Source organism: Camelina sativa, chromosome 7 (genome assembly GCF_030686135.1).
Source record: "Camelina sativa cultivar CO46 ecotype springtype chromosome 7, ASM3068613v1".
NCBI lineage: Eukaryota > Viridiplantae > Streptophyta > Magnoliopsida > Brassicales > Brassicaceae > Camelina > Camelina sativa.
The window spans coordinates 7,384,173-7,399,802 of NC_141886.1; the positions used below are offsets into that span (position 1 = coordinate 7,384,173).

A 15,630-nucleotide genomic window follows, 5' to 3' on the forward strand; every position below is an offset into this window, starting at 1 on the left:
TATCTATTTTTTTATATTATGGAAATCTATTTAATCAATATCTAAAGCTAATATGCTATTATAACTATTTTTCAAATTCAAATATGGAAGTCTGTTATGGAAATCTATTTAAATGGTAAAGACTCAAATTTGGTATGTTTTTTTTTGTGGATCAATTTAGGTGGAAAATTTTCAAAGAAATATGGAAATATCTTATATCTAACTAATATTGTTTTTAAAGGAATCTCGAAGATCCCACCAAAAAAAAAGGAATCTCGAAATTTTTTTTTTGATTAAATTGCTAGATTAAATAAGTTTACACAGAATTATGATTTTTTTTTTGCTTATATCTATAGTAATCCGAATTTATTTCTATAGTTTAGTTAAGGAAATACGTGAATATCCAACCAATATAATTAAAAAAAATAGTTCCAAAATTATTTATTGTTACTTTGCTAAATTAAATAAGTTTACATATATAAACTTCAATATTTTTTTGCTTCCATTTATAGTAATCGTAATTTATTAGGTTCAATTACGATATAATTTTTTAGATTTACCATTTCAAAATAAATTATGTAACTAACAATTTATAATTAGGTTCAGTTTTGTAAGTAGAAAATCTTGTTAAAGATTGATATCTTTGTAACTAAATGATATTCCATCCGTTTCAAAATATAAGATGTTTTAGAGAAGTTTTTTGTTTCATAATATAAGATGTTTTCAAGTTTCTATGCAACTTTTAGATTAGTTTAGTATTTTATATTATGCAGTATTGTTTCTGATTGGTTGAACTTGTTAAAAGTAGACTTCTTAATCTACATGTTTAGCTAAAACATCCTATATTTTGAAACGGAGGGAGTATTTCTATAATAATTAGTAATTATGCCGAAATTAAAGTCCTATTGACAACTGTTTATGTAAAACTAATTAGATATCATTATTAATAAATTAATTTTAAATCGAATTTTAAAACATGTAAGTGGTTATATCTAAACCCGTTTTCTTGCCCAATTAGTAGTATTCAAATCATTAATTTCGGATAATTGTTTTTAATGATCCGACCCAAATTCAATTTTGTACTTCTCTTTTACTAATATAGATACCTAATAAAAATGTTACTTATATCACAGAAGTTAGTTTTTTGTTTTTTTTCATTTAACAGTTACTTATTATGAATTTTTAATACTGTAACATGGGATAAGATATTAAGATGATTGTTTAAACTCGAATTTCTTTTTTTTTTTTTAAATACCAAAAAAAAATGTTGACCATTTGACTAAAATATATTTATTTCTATTTATGTTATGTCTCCAGTTTTGCATATATTGTTCTTTTGGTATTTATTTTGTTGACCATTTGACTTTTATGTTTTTTTGGGGTAAGAAAATAAAACCCAAATCCGACCCGAAATTACCGCTCCGTTTTTAAGAGTCACGAGTCCATCATGGAGGTGTCTTCGTCTTCTCAGTTACAGCTTTCATCCTTGACTCAAACCTCTCGTGACCATTCCTAGATTACGCCTCTGCGTGTTTCCTCGTTTACACCACCCCCCCCCCCCCCCCTCTCAAACTCATATGGCGAAATCAAAGAAACACAAGTTAGCCCAAACCTTAATCGATTCAGTAAACGAAATCGCTTCGATTTCAGATCACCGTGCACCGATGAAGAAACACTGTAGCAACCTCTCCCGTCGATTGAAGCTTCTTCTTCCTATGCTCGAAGAGATCAGAGACAGCTGTGAAGAATCAACGATCCCTGACCAAGTGGTGACGGCTTTGTTATCTCTCAAGGAATCGCTTGTTCCTGCTATGGATTTGCTCGCTTTCGTTAGCCAAGTTAGCAAAATTTACCTGGTGTGTGAGTATTTCACTTTCAATTTCAAATACCTCTTTTGATTTCTGAGAATTAGATCTGAGTCTTTTGTGATAGTGAAGTGATGCAATAGATAGAGAGACGAGCACTTGTGTGTGTGTTGTTGGATTTGAAATTGGAATTGATTTTGTAATCTGTGTGTGTGTGTTGTGTTTGAATTTGATTCGTTTAGGTGTTGGAGAGAGATCAAGTGATGGTTAAGTTTCAGAAAGTGACGGCTCTATTGGAACAAGCTCTAAGTGGAATCCCTTATGAGAATCTTGAAATTTCAGATGAGCTTAAAGAACAGGTATTGAGATAGTCTCTCTCTGCTCTGATTTGATACTTGTTATATGTTCTTGTTTTCTTGAAACTTCAGCTTTCGGATTCATATCTTGTTGTGTGCAGGTTGAGCTTGTTTTAATTCAGTTAAGAAGAGAAATAGGAAGAGGCGGTGATGCGTATGATGATGAGTTATATAGTGATGTTATGTCTCTTTATAATGATACAGCCAGTGTAACGGATTCTGATATGCTTAGGAGAGTAGCGGTGAAGCTTCAGTTGATGACTATAACTGACCTTACGCAAGAGTCTTTGGTTTTACTTGATATGGTCAGTTCGAGTGGTGGAGATCCAGGTGATAGCTTTGAGAAAATGTCGATGGTTCTGAAGAGAATTAAGGACTTTGTGCAAACTGATAATCCTAACTTGGATGATGCTCCCATGACACTGAAATCACCGCTTCAGAAGGCACATGATGGTGATCTAAATTTGCCGATACCGCCTGAAGATTTCCGTTGTCCGATTTCTCTAGAATTGATGATTGATCCAGTTATTGTTTCTTCAGGGCAGGTATAATATTGTACTTGCATTGTTCCCTTTACGTGTCTTTTTAATTTGTTTCCGGTTTTATTGACTGGTCTCATTGGAATCCTGTGTAGACGTATGAACGTGAGTGCATTAAGAAGTGGCTTGAAGGAGGGCATTTGACGTGTCCAAAGACGCAAGAAACGCTGACAAGTGATACTGTCACACCAAACTATGCTCTAAGAAGCCTTATAGCTCAATGGTGTGAATCCAATGACATCGAACCTCCAAAGCGTCCCAACAGTTCTCAACCGAGTAGTAAAGCCTCATCTTCCTCCTCAACCTCTGATGATGAACATAACAAGATTGAAGAACTCCTAACTAAGCTCACATCGCAACACCCTGAAGACCAAAGATCCGCTGCAGGAGAAATCCGTCTTCTAGCAAAACAGAACAACCATAACCGAGTCGCCATTGCTGCATCAGGCGCCATCCCTCTTCTGGTGAATCTCCTCACGGTATCCAGTGACTCCCGGATTCAAGAACACGCTGTGACATCGATTCTTAACCTCTCGATATGCCAAGAGAACAAAGAGAGAATTGTTTATTCATGTGGAGCGATTCCAGGTATTGTGCATGTGCTCCAGAAAGGCAGCATGGAAGCTAGAGAAAACGCAGCAGCCACACTTTTCAGCCTTTCTGTTATAGACGAGAACAAAGTGGCAATAGGTACCGCAGGAGCGATCCCGCCTCTTGTGACCTTACTGAGCGAAGGATCACAGAGAGGCAAAAAAGATGCGGCAACTGCTCTGTTCAATCTCTGCATATATCAAGGGAACAAAGGAAAAGCTGTGAGAGCCGGTTTAGTTCCCGTGATAATGCGTTTACTAACAGAGACGGCAAGCGGAATGGTTGATGAAGCACTTGCTATATTAGCCATAATATCGAGTCACCCGGATGGGAAAATGGTAGCTGGAGCCGCTGATGCGGTTCATGTTATGGTAGATTTTATAAGAAGCGGGTCGCCGCGGAACAAAGAGAACGCAGCTGCGGTATTAGTGCACTTGTGTTCATGGGATCAGCAGCATTTGATTGAAGCTCAGAAATTAGGGGTTATGAGTCTTTTAATAGAAATGGCTGAGAATGGTACTGACAGAGGAAAACGCAAAGCGGCACAGTTACTTAACCGCTTTAGCCGTTTTAACGACCAGCAGAAACAGTCTGGTTTAGGTGTCGAAGATCAAATCTCTCTAATCTGAGTTTAGCGTTTTAAGGTTTGTTTCTACATACACAGGTAGCGCACATTTTGTTTTGTTTTCTTAACTAAACTCACACAAAAAGAACCAAGATTTTGAAACCTGTAAATTACCTTCTTTTTTTCAGTCTCAAGTTCGCATTTGCTCGGATCTTACAATAAAAGTTAAAATTGGTGTTTGTTAATCGTAATCTTGTTTCATAATCTCTTTTTCGTCAATTCTTTTTTCTTCATCTGAGGAAGATGAGATTTGTTCAATAACCTTGTGCCATCTCTTTAACGGCTTCCACGGGGAAGCAGTGTTGGCTTCTCTGTATTTGTTACAAACTGGGTTCCCCACTTCCTTCAGCAGTATCTCAAAACCTTCCAACTGTTACAAAATCACTACAAAATTGTACAGTTGTTTAAGGAAATGAAGCAATTTGGTGCATCCTAGTTTATAAATGTCGTATCATTTTCTCAGGCCTGGATATGTCAATTTAATTTTTGGTTATCTTTATTTTGCCGTGATAAACAAGACAAATAATATTGACAAAAAAAAAAAAAACAAATAATAAATTGCTGCGGGTTTAGAAGGACGCCTTCATCTCTTGGGCTTGAGCAGCACGCACATCCTAGTCCTACACAGATCTGATCGCCTCAAGATGCAGAGATTCTTGTTCGGCCGCGTCCTGGAACAAACTCGTCATCAGATAATTAGCCGACGCTTTCTCACTCTTGTTCCATCTCTCTCTCACCCTGTTCCTGTTCCTGTTCCTCTTTCTGTTGCCACTTCCTCTCTTCCCGTCACTTTTGACAACATCAATCCCAAGAAGGTCGGTTGGTTCGAATTCATTACCTATTCGATATATTTGTCGGATTAAATTTACTGTTTGAAATGTGGGCTTTCTTTTTTTGTCTAATTCATTAGCCATTTAGTTGTTTGTTTTGTCCGATTCATTAGCTATTTGATTTGTCGGATTACTGTTTAAAAAACTCACAATCAATGATAGCTAAACGTGCAATGGTTAGTTTAAAAGTTACAGTACTCTCGGAAGACATTTTAAATGTTCATAAGCGTGACAATGAATGTGCGCAGAGAGTACTCTTGAAGATGTTTTTAACAACTTAGAAGCGTAACAAGTAACAAAGCCAATGAAAACACTTTATAACGTTTTCAAGAAATAGAAGTTGAAGTTTTGTGTGCCTGTGTTTTAACATTCACTTTTTTGGGTTAGGTTCTTGGAACATGGCACTCCAGGTTCACAATTCCGGCAACAGTGAATCGTGTCAGAGAGATCCACAAGAGTTCGGTCAGCGATAATAACCCGAAAAGTACAAAGAGTCCGGTCAGCGAGACCCCGAAAAAAACAAAGAGTTCGGTCAGCAATACCCCGAAAAAAACAAAGAGTTCGGTCAGCAATACCCCGAAAAGAGCAAAGACTTCGATCAACCATTTCCCGAAAAGATCAAAGTTTCAGAAACACCATCGAGGAAGATTTAGTAGAGGAATAGCTCCCTGTGAGAATCTTACTGGCAGCTATGCTCTTCAAACACTTGAACCCGGTTGGATCACATCTAGACAAATAGAAGCTGGGCGACGAGCAATGATACATCATATACAACGCGGTCAAAAAGTTCTAGTACGTATATTTGCTGACAAATCAGTTACGGCAAGACCAACTGAGACGCGTATGGGTCGTGGGAAAGGAGCCCCAGCGTTTTGGGTAGCTGTGGTTAAACCAGGTAAAGTTATTTACGAAATGGGTGGTGTATCCGAGTTAATAGCGAGGAAAGCTATTAAAATAGCAGCATCGAAGTTGCCTCTAAAAACCCACTTCATTACTTCTAAATAAGTCTATAGGAGGAGGAGCTATAGTAATTTGGAGCTATGCTCATATTGGTTGCTGTAATCAAGGTTCACTTTTACATTCACATTCTGCTGAAATTTTAATCTCAAAACACACATCTACAAATAAATGTTTGTAATCTTTTTTGTTTTCACTATTTCGTCTCCATAGATGGTTATTTCTTCAGTAAGTTGTACCATTTCTTTATTGGGTTCCGGTTAAGCATCGTAGGCTTCTCCGTTTCATCGGTACTTGTTGTTGTTACACACTGTGTTTCTAGCTCCTCAAGCAGCATCTCAAAACCTTCCAACTGTTTCAAAATCATTACAAAAGTTACAAGTTCTTGAGATACTATGATGCAAAAAAAAGTTACAAGTTCTTGAGATACTTTGATGCAAAATTGGAGCGGACACAAAAAACTTTACCGTGATGTATCCAAATTCATCTGGATCAAACTCTTCCATAATCTGTGCTGCATAGTCATCAGCTTTGTTCTCAGTGGTGGACATGTTGTTAGCAGACGCAATAAGACTAATAAACTGTCAAGACAAAAAGTTTTAAGATTGATCAAAAGTCAAAACCATTCATAAGATATTTACTCTGTACGTAAAACCGTCTTCTTACTTGTCTAACTTCGTCTTGTGTTACTCTACCATCTCCATCTTTATCCGCACTGCAAATCATTAGATATGTTGTTTCAACTTTACATTCATTTCCAAGAAAATACAAAAATCGAAATAACCGAAAAGCTTACATGTCAAGAATCATCATAAGCCTGGATTTGAAGTTTTGATCGTTTATTTGACCCCAGAATTCATATAGTTCACATTTGTCAATCACATCTTCTCTTATACATCTTCGTCTAGCCAATGCTTCAAACAATTCCAAGGCAAATTCCTTAGAGTTTATTCCTGAATTGTTAGATTTGAAAATGTTCATTTTGACACAAAACAATTAAAAACGTCACAAGTACAAAATAACCATCAATAAATGAAATCATTGTGGTGATTTTCTAACTCAAAACCAATTGACAATGAACAAAATAACATGTGTATATATATTCTCACGGTAGTATCATCAATAAACTTACCTATGCATTCACCAAATTTCGAACGGGTCAGCAGGCCACCGGTATCCGCCGTCATCTTATCGAACCGCCTCTCCACGGTGGTCCAATCACCTTCAGTCGCCCCGATGAACATTTTTAGCCCTTTCAAAGACTCGGCAGCCGTTGACTTTGACATGCATCCTGTTGGATTCCTCATTGTGGATAACGATTTTAAACGTTTTAACTCATCAGAAACAGAGGTGATCCGCGTCCGTCATTCCTCCACAATGTCTTCATGAAGGTTTACCCCGGCCGTGATCATGTGCTCCTCTGCGTCTTCGGAGTTATTTATGGATGGAGTTTGGTAGTTCGGTGAGGATGTTCCGCTCATATGACCGCTATAGGGTATTGTATCGCTGATGCTCCCCCACTCGTTCTCGTCGGGGTCATAGTCCGTTACGTCAAAGCTCACTGGTCTCTCCATGGAAGAACACAACCTGACAAATTTTAGTTTTCTTTTGACGAAAAATTTAAAACATCTATCAACTTTATTTCTTATATTACAAGCTATGATTAAGTTTTTGAGACAAGAGAATATGTCTTAGGAACACAATATTCAATTATATTTCTTTAATTTTAGTAGTCAATATCTATTTTAAAAAAAAATTATTCAGATTTGAAGCAGTTGCGTGTAAGAGAGATCGAAGTCTAACATTGAAAATACACAAATATGAGACGTCATAATAGCAAAAAAAAAAAATTGCCAACAAAATTATTTAACAAAAAATAGTCTATATCTATTTATCTTGTTTGGTAATTAGGTATTTCATTTGACTTGTTTCTCTTTCGTTGAATAATTTAATTTCTTTCACTTTATACAAAATCAGTCAAAGTTATTTTCATAATCTATGCATTGTCGTAGAGTCCAAGTAAAAGTTTGAATACTTTTTTTTGCTAAATATAAAAGATTGAATACTTCACAAAGAGAAGGCTTTCCATAAATAAGGGTCATCATCAGAGTAACTAATCAAATGAAATTTAACAGATTCTAGACCAAGATTTAGTCATTTCATCTTTATATATAGAGAAAGCTTTCATGAAATGAAATATATACATATAGCTTTTGAAGCAAAATAAATTGATTTAAAAGAGAGATATGGAGAACAAGTGGAGTGTTTTGATGGTTTTGATTTTGGTGGTGATTGCTGCCTTTGGAGGAGAAGCAAGAAGAGATCCATGTGAAAGGCAATGTTACTTAGTCTGTTACAGCAGTGTTAGCGATCCGCACTGCTACAGAAACTGTGTGGATCATATATGCAGACATATTCCACCTATAACCTCTAATTCATATTCGAGGTAACTCTCTCTCTCTCTATATATATATATATATAATGTTATGCAATGTATCTAAGGCTTATGTATTATGGTTTGCACCAAAATAAAAAGGCTCTCTATATGTATTATGAATGTGTGTGTGTGGTGAAATTAACATGGTTTATGTGGTGCTGATGCATGATGAAGAGTGAAGACTAGCGAGATGGAAAAAATGCAAGCATAGAGAGTTTCTAGAGTTTTCTTTTCTATCTATATGTAAAAGACAATTTATAATCAGATCAATAAAAATAATTTCTCATATCATCCGTACAAAAAAAATAAGGTCTGGATGCCAAGTTGTCCTAATTTTTGTGTTATTTGTGATCCGTTTTGCTTCGTCCATATATATATATTTTTGATATGTATTCATTCAGAAAATGACTGGATATCCGCTAAAATTTAGATAGTCACCAAATATCTGGTTTATTATATATGATTTTTAAAATAATGTCAAAATATTTTAAAATATAGAAAAAGTCAAGATTAAACAAAGTAATTGCAATGTACATAGATGATTTTTTTTTTTTTACTTTTCCGAATTTTAAAACACGTTTAGTTAGTTTGATACATAGAGTTTATAATATAAATGATTAAAAATATATACAGTTATTTGTATATGTATCTACACATATGCTATATGGCGTTAATTAGGCTTTAATGCTGAAAGGCATTGTGAGTCTTTTGCTTAGGGAAATGCACAATGGTGATAACACACATAATGCTCAAATAGGAATTGTTTAGATTGATCACTTAATTTTATTCGGTCTTGTTAGGGATTATATATATGTTCAGAAAAGTTTAAAAATGTAGAATCCTTTTGAGTTGCATGTACATTTGAAACATATAATTGATGAACCCGATTTACACATATATAGGCATTTAAATTTTGAAGGCAACCAACTGATCATTATATATCATCATGTTTAAGCGTTTTTAGGAGTGGATTTGGCTATATGGTGGTTTCTTTCAGCCTATCACATGTTACTAATTACGAAGTAAAGAATAACAAATTAATTGTAAATTAAGCAATAATTGAGTTTTGAAGAGACATGTCAAGAAGATTTAGAGCTGGAAAAGGTCAAAACTCAAGCAAGTATCACAAGGATGTTGCGAGTGGGCAATAATAAAGACGTAACTCATCATTTGAACTCACTACGGCAAAACACAATATAACCTTGATATTGAGGTGGTTTGGAAATTAGAGTACTAATTCGACAGTAGCAACTATTGCTACCATGCATGTGACCAGTAAGAGTTTCTCCACTGGCGAGAAACGTTGATGATTGCTTAAAAAAAAATTTATTAAAAAAAAAAATCATTGTTTTTTTTCAATAAATTCATCAATAAACTAGTGACATTTATCACTTTTTATCTCAGGATCGTTTCTCCCGTTGCTTAACCGAGAAATGTATCCCTTCTTTTCATCTTCTCTCTTCATTTTATTGTTTTTTTAATAAAACATCTCATATAGGAACATCCGTTGGAGAATTTTCTGATATGCTATCAGACCATGTACTGATGTACATTACTAAGAAATAACAAATAGACAACTATTTTTGACAAAAGCTTTCGATATAATATACAATACTTATTTACAAAAATGAAGTGGTGACATTTTTGCAAATACTGAGTATATAGTGAGGTAATTTATATAATTAAACCTAAAAAGAATCCATGAATTTCCAGAATATATTTATGTGAAATAAATCCTAAATTTACGTTATTCACAGTTAAAAAGATAAGTAAGGGTTATTTTTCTAGTCTTTTTTAAAAAGGTATGTACGTACGGAATCTTAATACTGGAAAGTAAACATTATAACGTGGTACGTATAACATGCATATCTTCATATGCACAGATCTTTATTAAGGACTGAAAAAGAAAAAGGAAAAGCTCCTAAAAATGTGAGAAATATAAAGCTTTTTGGTAATTTTTAAAACTTTACTATCTCTAGAGAGACACGGAATTGTATGATTAAATTCGTCAGTCTGTAACACTCTTTTACTTTATGCACTATCCTATAAGATTGGTCCCGTAAAATTATTCATTATATACACTTTGAAAAAAAGAAAGCAGTGAATGATAAAATCCTTTATAATTATGCTGATTGGCTCTTCTCACATACCTCTAGAACTTAGAAACCAAACCCATATATAGCCAGAAAGAAGGAAGAAAACACATATTCAGCAGAAAAATAAATATATAAGAACATATAAAAAAAGTTAATTAGTATTATTATATGAATATCCAAGTGAATAATACGAATTGAACAAAACACAAACCCGACAGACACTCACACAACTAACAAGTTCTCATAATCACACAATACGAATAATATATCTTTGTGCACCTGATTCTATATGCACCCAATGATCACTAAAACAAACCCATTCTAATATACCTTATAGTTTTTCCATATGCATTGGACCGTTAAACGAGGTCCATGGATGATCCGACGGCAAAGTAACACTCACATAAGGTGCTGGTGATGATCGTTTGAAGAAGAACCGGGGAGACCCTGCCCGGTCCAATATTGATTGGATTGATTCCCCGGAGATGTCAAACCCGAAGCCGGCCGGCTTATATTACCCAAATGGTTGTCTTCCATTTTCACCGGAGCAGTTTGAGAAACCCTAGTAGCTCCATTAGAAGATAATCCCATATTGCCCTCGTTAGGGAAATTATATAATCCCATGGTTCGATCGAACAAAGCAAAGTGGTTTGCTGATCCAAGAGAAGTCATTATGTTATTCCCGTTGTTGCTGTTGTTGTTGTTGTTACCGATGACCGGACCTGAAGTGTTGCCACCATGATAGAAACCTAAATCATTCAAGTAACCTGAGCTAGTGTTACCATTTCCACCATTATTTCCATTAATGGGGGATAAGTTTAAACCGATACCACCGAGTTGAGTGAGGTTTTGTAGAGTGGGCAAAAATGGGAATTGGCTATTTGTTTGGTGCTGCACATTACTAGTACTTGTAGGGCTTGTAACGTTGACCATAGACGTTGATGGCTTGCTCTGGGATGAGGAGGATGAAGACTTTGAATTTCCGGATTTACCCTTCTTATTCCTCCGGCAGCCACCACCGACAGGTACGTTCCTCAAGGCACCACCTCGTGTCCAGTAGCGGCGGCAAGCCTTGCAGAAGTGACGTGGCTGCGTGAGGTTGTAGTTGTTGAAGTAACAGAACTTAGTATTGGCTGAGTCGCAACGAGGGCACTTTAAGGCTCCCTCCGGCGGCTGAGAGTTCTTAGCTAGCCTTGCTCTCTCAGCCGCCTGGCCATTGAGACCTCCCGGATCAACGCTGGTTGGGGCTGTGGTATCAACATGGTGGTGGTTAGGGTTAGGGTTTTGTGGGAAGTGGTGAGAGAGTACTTGGTGGTGGCCACTAACTAAACTTCCATTTTCTTGTAGCTGAAGATGATGAGGATGATTATTCGAATTCGTAGACTGCAAACATCAAAAAAAAAAAAAAATCAATCACATAGTACAAGAAAGAAGAACCATAAACTTCAAAATTAAATCAATCTTTGGTTTTCTATTAATTTTTTGTATATAATAACTGTCAAATAATTTTGATCTTTTTATCGTACAAGAAAATATAGTATGTATTTGGTCTATATATAGGTGAGATTATAAAGCAAGAAATACCATGATATGTTTTGGAAATTTGAAAAAAGAAGAGAGTAAAGATGAATGAAGATGAGAATAGGAATATATCTTTTAGAAAAATGAATCAAAATTATTAATATAAGAATCAAAACAATCAATGGAGAATTTAAGAGAGGTAAAAATCACACAAAAAGAAAGTAAAGAAAGAGAGGATTAGGTAATGGAAGATCAAAAGAACCTGTGGCCAATTAATTGGTGGATCTAAAAAGCTTGAGACGGATGAGAAAACCATTGTTCTTCTTCCCTTTTATCTCTTTGTTCTTCTTTCTTTAATAAAGTTTGATGGATCTTTAAAACTCAAAAGAACAAAAATGGTGGGAGAATCAAAATAAAAACGAAAGAAGGGAACCAAAGGCTAAAGAAGATGTGAGGGAGAGAGCACAAAACCAAAAGGGAAAGAGAGAAGAGTAGAGGTTTAGAGAGAAGATGATGGTAGAGAATGAGCACAAAGATAAAGTAAGAACATTATGCTTTTCTAAACATGGGTCATGTTCTCATGCTTTATTTCTTTTTATATATATTTCCCACTCTCATGCATTGTTTATTTGTGTATGCGTATATATATAGGTGTATATATATATTATTGATTTTGTTGTGATTCTCTTTTTAGGGTTTGAGTGGAGTGACATTTCTTCGCCTATAAGGTTCTCTCTGTCGAATTATATCTATAATGTGTGTATATATTTTATGTATATTTTCCATATGATTTACAAGGTCTAATAAATAAATTAAAGACGTTCTAGAGAGTAGATACAACCAAAAGACCTTGATTTGCTTTAAGCGATTTATTTATAATAAAATACTACAATCATATCATGTTTTATCTTTACCACGAAGTAAAATAAGGTAGGGAAATGTTCAGATAAACTGGTTTAGTGATAAGAAGGACTTGCGAAAAGTTGTACAATCAAACAATTCTTAATTACATTTCTTCACAATATGCAAAACATCTTTTTGGTCTATCCAGTCACTAGATATATCAGTCACTAGATCTATAGTCTAGTGCTTTATGTAGTTCAGAATTTTAAAATGTTGGGAGTCGATGCTGCATAAGTAGTATTGCTTTTTTTTTCAATAACACACTATATTTAAAATATTATTCGTACTTATCTTTTTGGTTGCACTTATATATTTGTATCAGTCAGAATTTAAATTTACAAAATTATACAATAATAACAATAATTCAGTTAGCAGAAAAAAACAATTTTTATAAGCCTTTATAACAAAATAAAATTAAAGAAAAGTCTTATTGTTGTTACTAGATTTTCAGGTTATTATTTAATATAACTCTATACTTTAGTGTAGCAAATTACATATTCGTGCCCCCAATAAACTCATATTTTTCTAGACCAACCCACGGCAGGGCTACACCATGTTAACTTAAACTATTAACGTTTGGTTAATGCTTCATAATTACTATTTTAAGTTGTTTTGCTATCGCAAATAGTGCACTTAATCAACTACGCTGTCTATGCATATAATTAAATGTGTGTGTAAATATAATTGTACGCTGATGGTTAAGTAAATATTAACTTTTCTTAATAGGGTTCATTATCATATAGATTCGTAATCATGAAAGCTTAATTAGGGTATCTTTGTGGGTCAAGACTCAAGACTAGCCTTGTCCCTGATCTGTCGTTTTCGTCTTCCTTCACTAATTAGATATCAATCTATTACATGCTTGTATTTTCCATGGCCATGGTGTAATATTGAATCTATTTTTTTAATATATTAATTATTTATGTCATTCGAAAGTATATAGGCTTGTAATCTTGCAATATAAGTATATAACAAATGAATTAAGTTGACCAGCCACAGTAAAACCACCATTGAATGGTTAGCATCAAATCTATCCTTTTAATCTTTTTTTTTTTATCATTTGAACAAAAAAATTAGACTCGAATGTAATTACTTTGGTTGATCAACTTAATTAATCTACAAAAACTCTATTTGTTCTACGTCAGTACGCCACCATTCAAAATCTATGATAGTAATCTTGTTCCTTAAGAATATTAATATTTCAGTAATATATAATAACATTTATTTTAACAAGGATGACTGAATCTTAATATGAAGATATTAACTTTACTCGGTATCAAACGAACAAAAATAAAGGGAAAAAGCATGAAAAAGATGAAACCTGTCATTTACAACTTCTAATTTATGTCCCAACTTTTATTTTTATCTATAAAGAAAAAGAAAAACAAAAGAGAGATCTTTCAATTTGTCTCTACATTTTTATCTTCTCTTTTTCTTTTTCCCTAGCGAGTTTCTTCTCGTATCTTTAATAATCAGTCGTTTCGTATATAAATGCTAAACATCTTTTTCAGAAAGAGATTGCCTAAAATGGCGTATATGTTGCATTATTACCCTAAAAACAAATCATCTTTAACGTTACGTTGATGCATGAGATCATCACCAAACCTTTTCAATCATAATCCCACTCATCTCTTCTATATATGCTCTTATCCTTCTCCGATTTGTTGTTTTCATCTCTATCTTTTTTTCCCTTCACTTTCAAATCGGATTAATCCATATATATTATTCTTAGAATTTCTTTTTTTTTTTTTTTTTTTTTTTTGTCAACAGAAAGAAATCAACTCAAATGAGCCAATTTGTGGGATATTCTTAGAATTTCTTTCGACTAAAAGATTTATTTTTTATATAAAAAAACTAGACTTGTTACATTTCAGAGGAGCTTCTTTACATAACTTCCTTCATGAGTAAATGAGGAAGTCAATGCTTCAATCATGAACGTAAACTAATTTATTGCTTTAGGAGCTTCTTTTTCGTCCAAACATTCTATAGAGCAATAGTGTAAGTCTCGATAACGAATCCAATATGACTACTTTTCAATTTCATACATCGCTTTCCATTGGAATGTTAAAGATTTTGGCATAATTAATCATTTCCTTCATTTGCCGAACAAAATTTACATAACTTCCTTTTAAAGAACTCATTATGTGGTTATAATTTGTACCACTCATAACTTTGTATGAATTTACGTAATTACTTGTGCATCCACTCAGTGAAAGCCTGAGTAATGCAACCAAGTTAAAAGATGACTCCTTCCCTTTAAAAATACTTATCATTTTAGGTCTAATTTCTTAATTTATGTAAGAAAAACTCTAAAATGAGAAATAATGAAAAAGGAAGGGAGTATGATATATATTATTCGGATCGGTAAACGAAAGTAAATGATCATGAACGTCCGTGCATACAATTAGACTACTTTTTAGATAATTAACTTTTATTTAGCAACGAATTATTACCCATGTTATGCTTACGTGTCGATCGAAAAGTGGGTTTCTTATGTGTCGGCGTCGTTATATTATAAAACAGATTAGGAAGTAAAATATTTATTCAAACATAGAAAGATTAATAACAACATAGATTTAATTTATTCAACATATACTTATTCACAAAATAACTAGAAATTTAATATATTCAATAGATCAAAAATTAAAAGAAAACAACTTTAAAGGTTTTTTCTTACAGTTATTTGGTGCACGGTCGATGATTGTGAAATATAGTTGGTGTATAATGGATGCAATGGTTATAAAAAAATAGTGTGGAAAATATTTTATTCAAGTATGCTACTTTGAGAGTCTTTTGCGTGTGCACCTAGAGCCAAAGATCATTAATCAAGTTGAAGCTAATCGAGAGATTGAGGAACTTAATGAATCCCTTATGAACATGATTTAAACCTTGTTCGTTTTACTCAGGAATTCCTAATACCAACTTTGAGCAAGTGGTTCGGAGTTTAGCTATGATTAATTATGTTAGCCTAGCTGAATCACGTCAGTGAAT

The 15,630-nt window shown here is 34.0% G+C and overlaps 4 protein-coding genes and 1 long non-coding RNA gene across 7 annotated transcripts; 3 read left to right on the forward strand and 2 right to left on the reverse strand.

Annotated features, from left to right (window-relative positions):
- Positions 1 to 1,309: 1,309 nt before the first annotated feature.
- Positions 1,310 to 4,080, forward strand: LOC104700639 (U-box domain-containing protein 12). 2 transcript variants are annotated; one of them, XM_019227545.2, is made up of 4 exons: positions 1,310 to 1,835; positions 2,027 to 2,143; positions 2,242 to 2,685; positions 2,775 to 4,080. In XM_019227545.2, exons 1-4 carry the CDS (start codon positions 1,557 to 1,559, stop codon positions 3,897 to 3,899), a joined length of 1,965 nt encoding a protein of 654 aa, XP_019083090.2. In that variant the 5' UTR covers positions 1,310 to 1,556; the 3' UTR covers positions 3,900 to 4,080. The 2 variants fall into 2 exon arrangements, with proteins under 2 accessions (XP_019083090.2, XP_019083091.2); XM_019227546.2 differs by having other exon boundaries at positions 1,355 to 1,839.
- Positions 4,081 to 4,514: 434 nt separating this feature from the next.
- On the forward strand, positions 4,515 to 5,830 carry LOC109125548 (putative ribosomal protein uL16-like, mitochondrial). The gene is made up of 2 exons (XM_019227330.2): positions 4,515 to 4,710; positions 5,113 to 5,830. Exons 1-2 carry the CDS (start codon positions 4,540 to 4,542, stop codon positions 5,728 to 5,730), a joined length of 789 nt encoding a protein of 262 aa, XP_019082875.2. The 5' UTR covers positions 4,515 to 4,539; the 3' UTR covers positions 5,731 to 5,830.
- Positions 5,831 to 6,135: 305 nt separating this feature from the next.
- Positions 6,136 to 7,328, reverse strand: LOC104700640 (putative respiratory burst oxidase homolog protein G). The gene is made up of 3 exons (XM_087457957.1): positions 6,815 to 7,328; positions 6,479 to 6,635; positions 6,136 to 6,397 (listed from the first exon to the last, which is right to left on the reverse strand). The coding sequence occupies exons 1-3, from the start codon at positions 6,987 to 6,989 to the stop codon at positions 6,292 to 6,294; spliced, it is 438 nt and encodes a 145-aa protein (XP_087314083.1). The 5' UTR covers positions 6,990 to 7,328; the 3' UTR covers positions 6,136 to 6,291.
- A 550-nt stretch (positions 7,329 to 7,878) lies between these two features.
- Positions 7,879 to 8,407, forward strand: LOC147940995 (uncharacterized). Its single transcript, XR_015561683.1, has 2 exons — positions 7,879 to 8,128; positions 8,294 to 8,407. It is a non-coding gene; the product is annotated as an uncharacterized LOC147940995 (long non-coding RNA).
- Positions 8,408 to 10,357: 1,950 nt separating this feature from the next.
- On the reverse strand, positions 10,358 to 12,356 carry LOC104700641 (dof zinc finger protein DOF2.2). Of its 2 annotated transcripts, none has more exons than XM_010416178.3 (2): positions 11,999 to 12,356; positions 10,358 to 11,598 (listed from the first exon to the last, which is right to left on the reverse strand). In XM_010416178.3, exons 1-2 carry the CDS (start codon positions 12,050 to 12,052, stop codon positions 10,615 to 10,617), a joined length of 1,038 nt encoding a protein of 345 aa, XP_010414480.2. In that variant the 5' UTR covers positions 12,053 to 12,356; the 3' UTR covers positions 10,358 to 10,614. The 2 variants fall into 2 exon arrangements, with proteins under 2 accessions (XP_010414480.2, XP_010414481.2); XM_010416179.3 differs by lacking the exon at positions 11,999 to 12,356 and adding an exon at positions 11,800 to 11,990.
- Between the last annotated feature and the right edge of the window lie 3,274 nt (positions 12,357 to 15,630).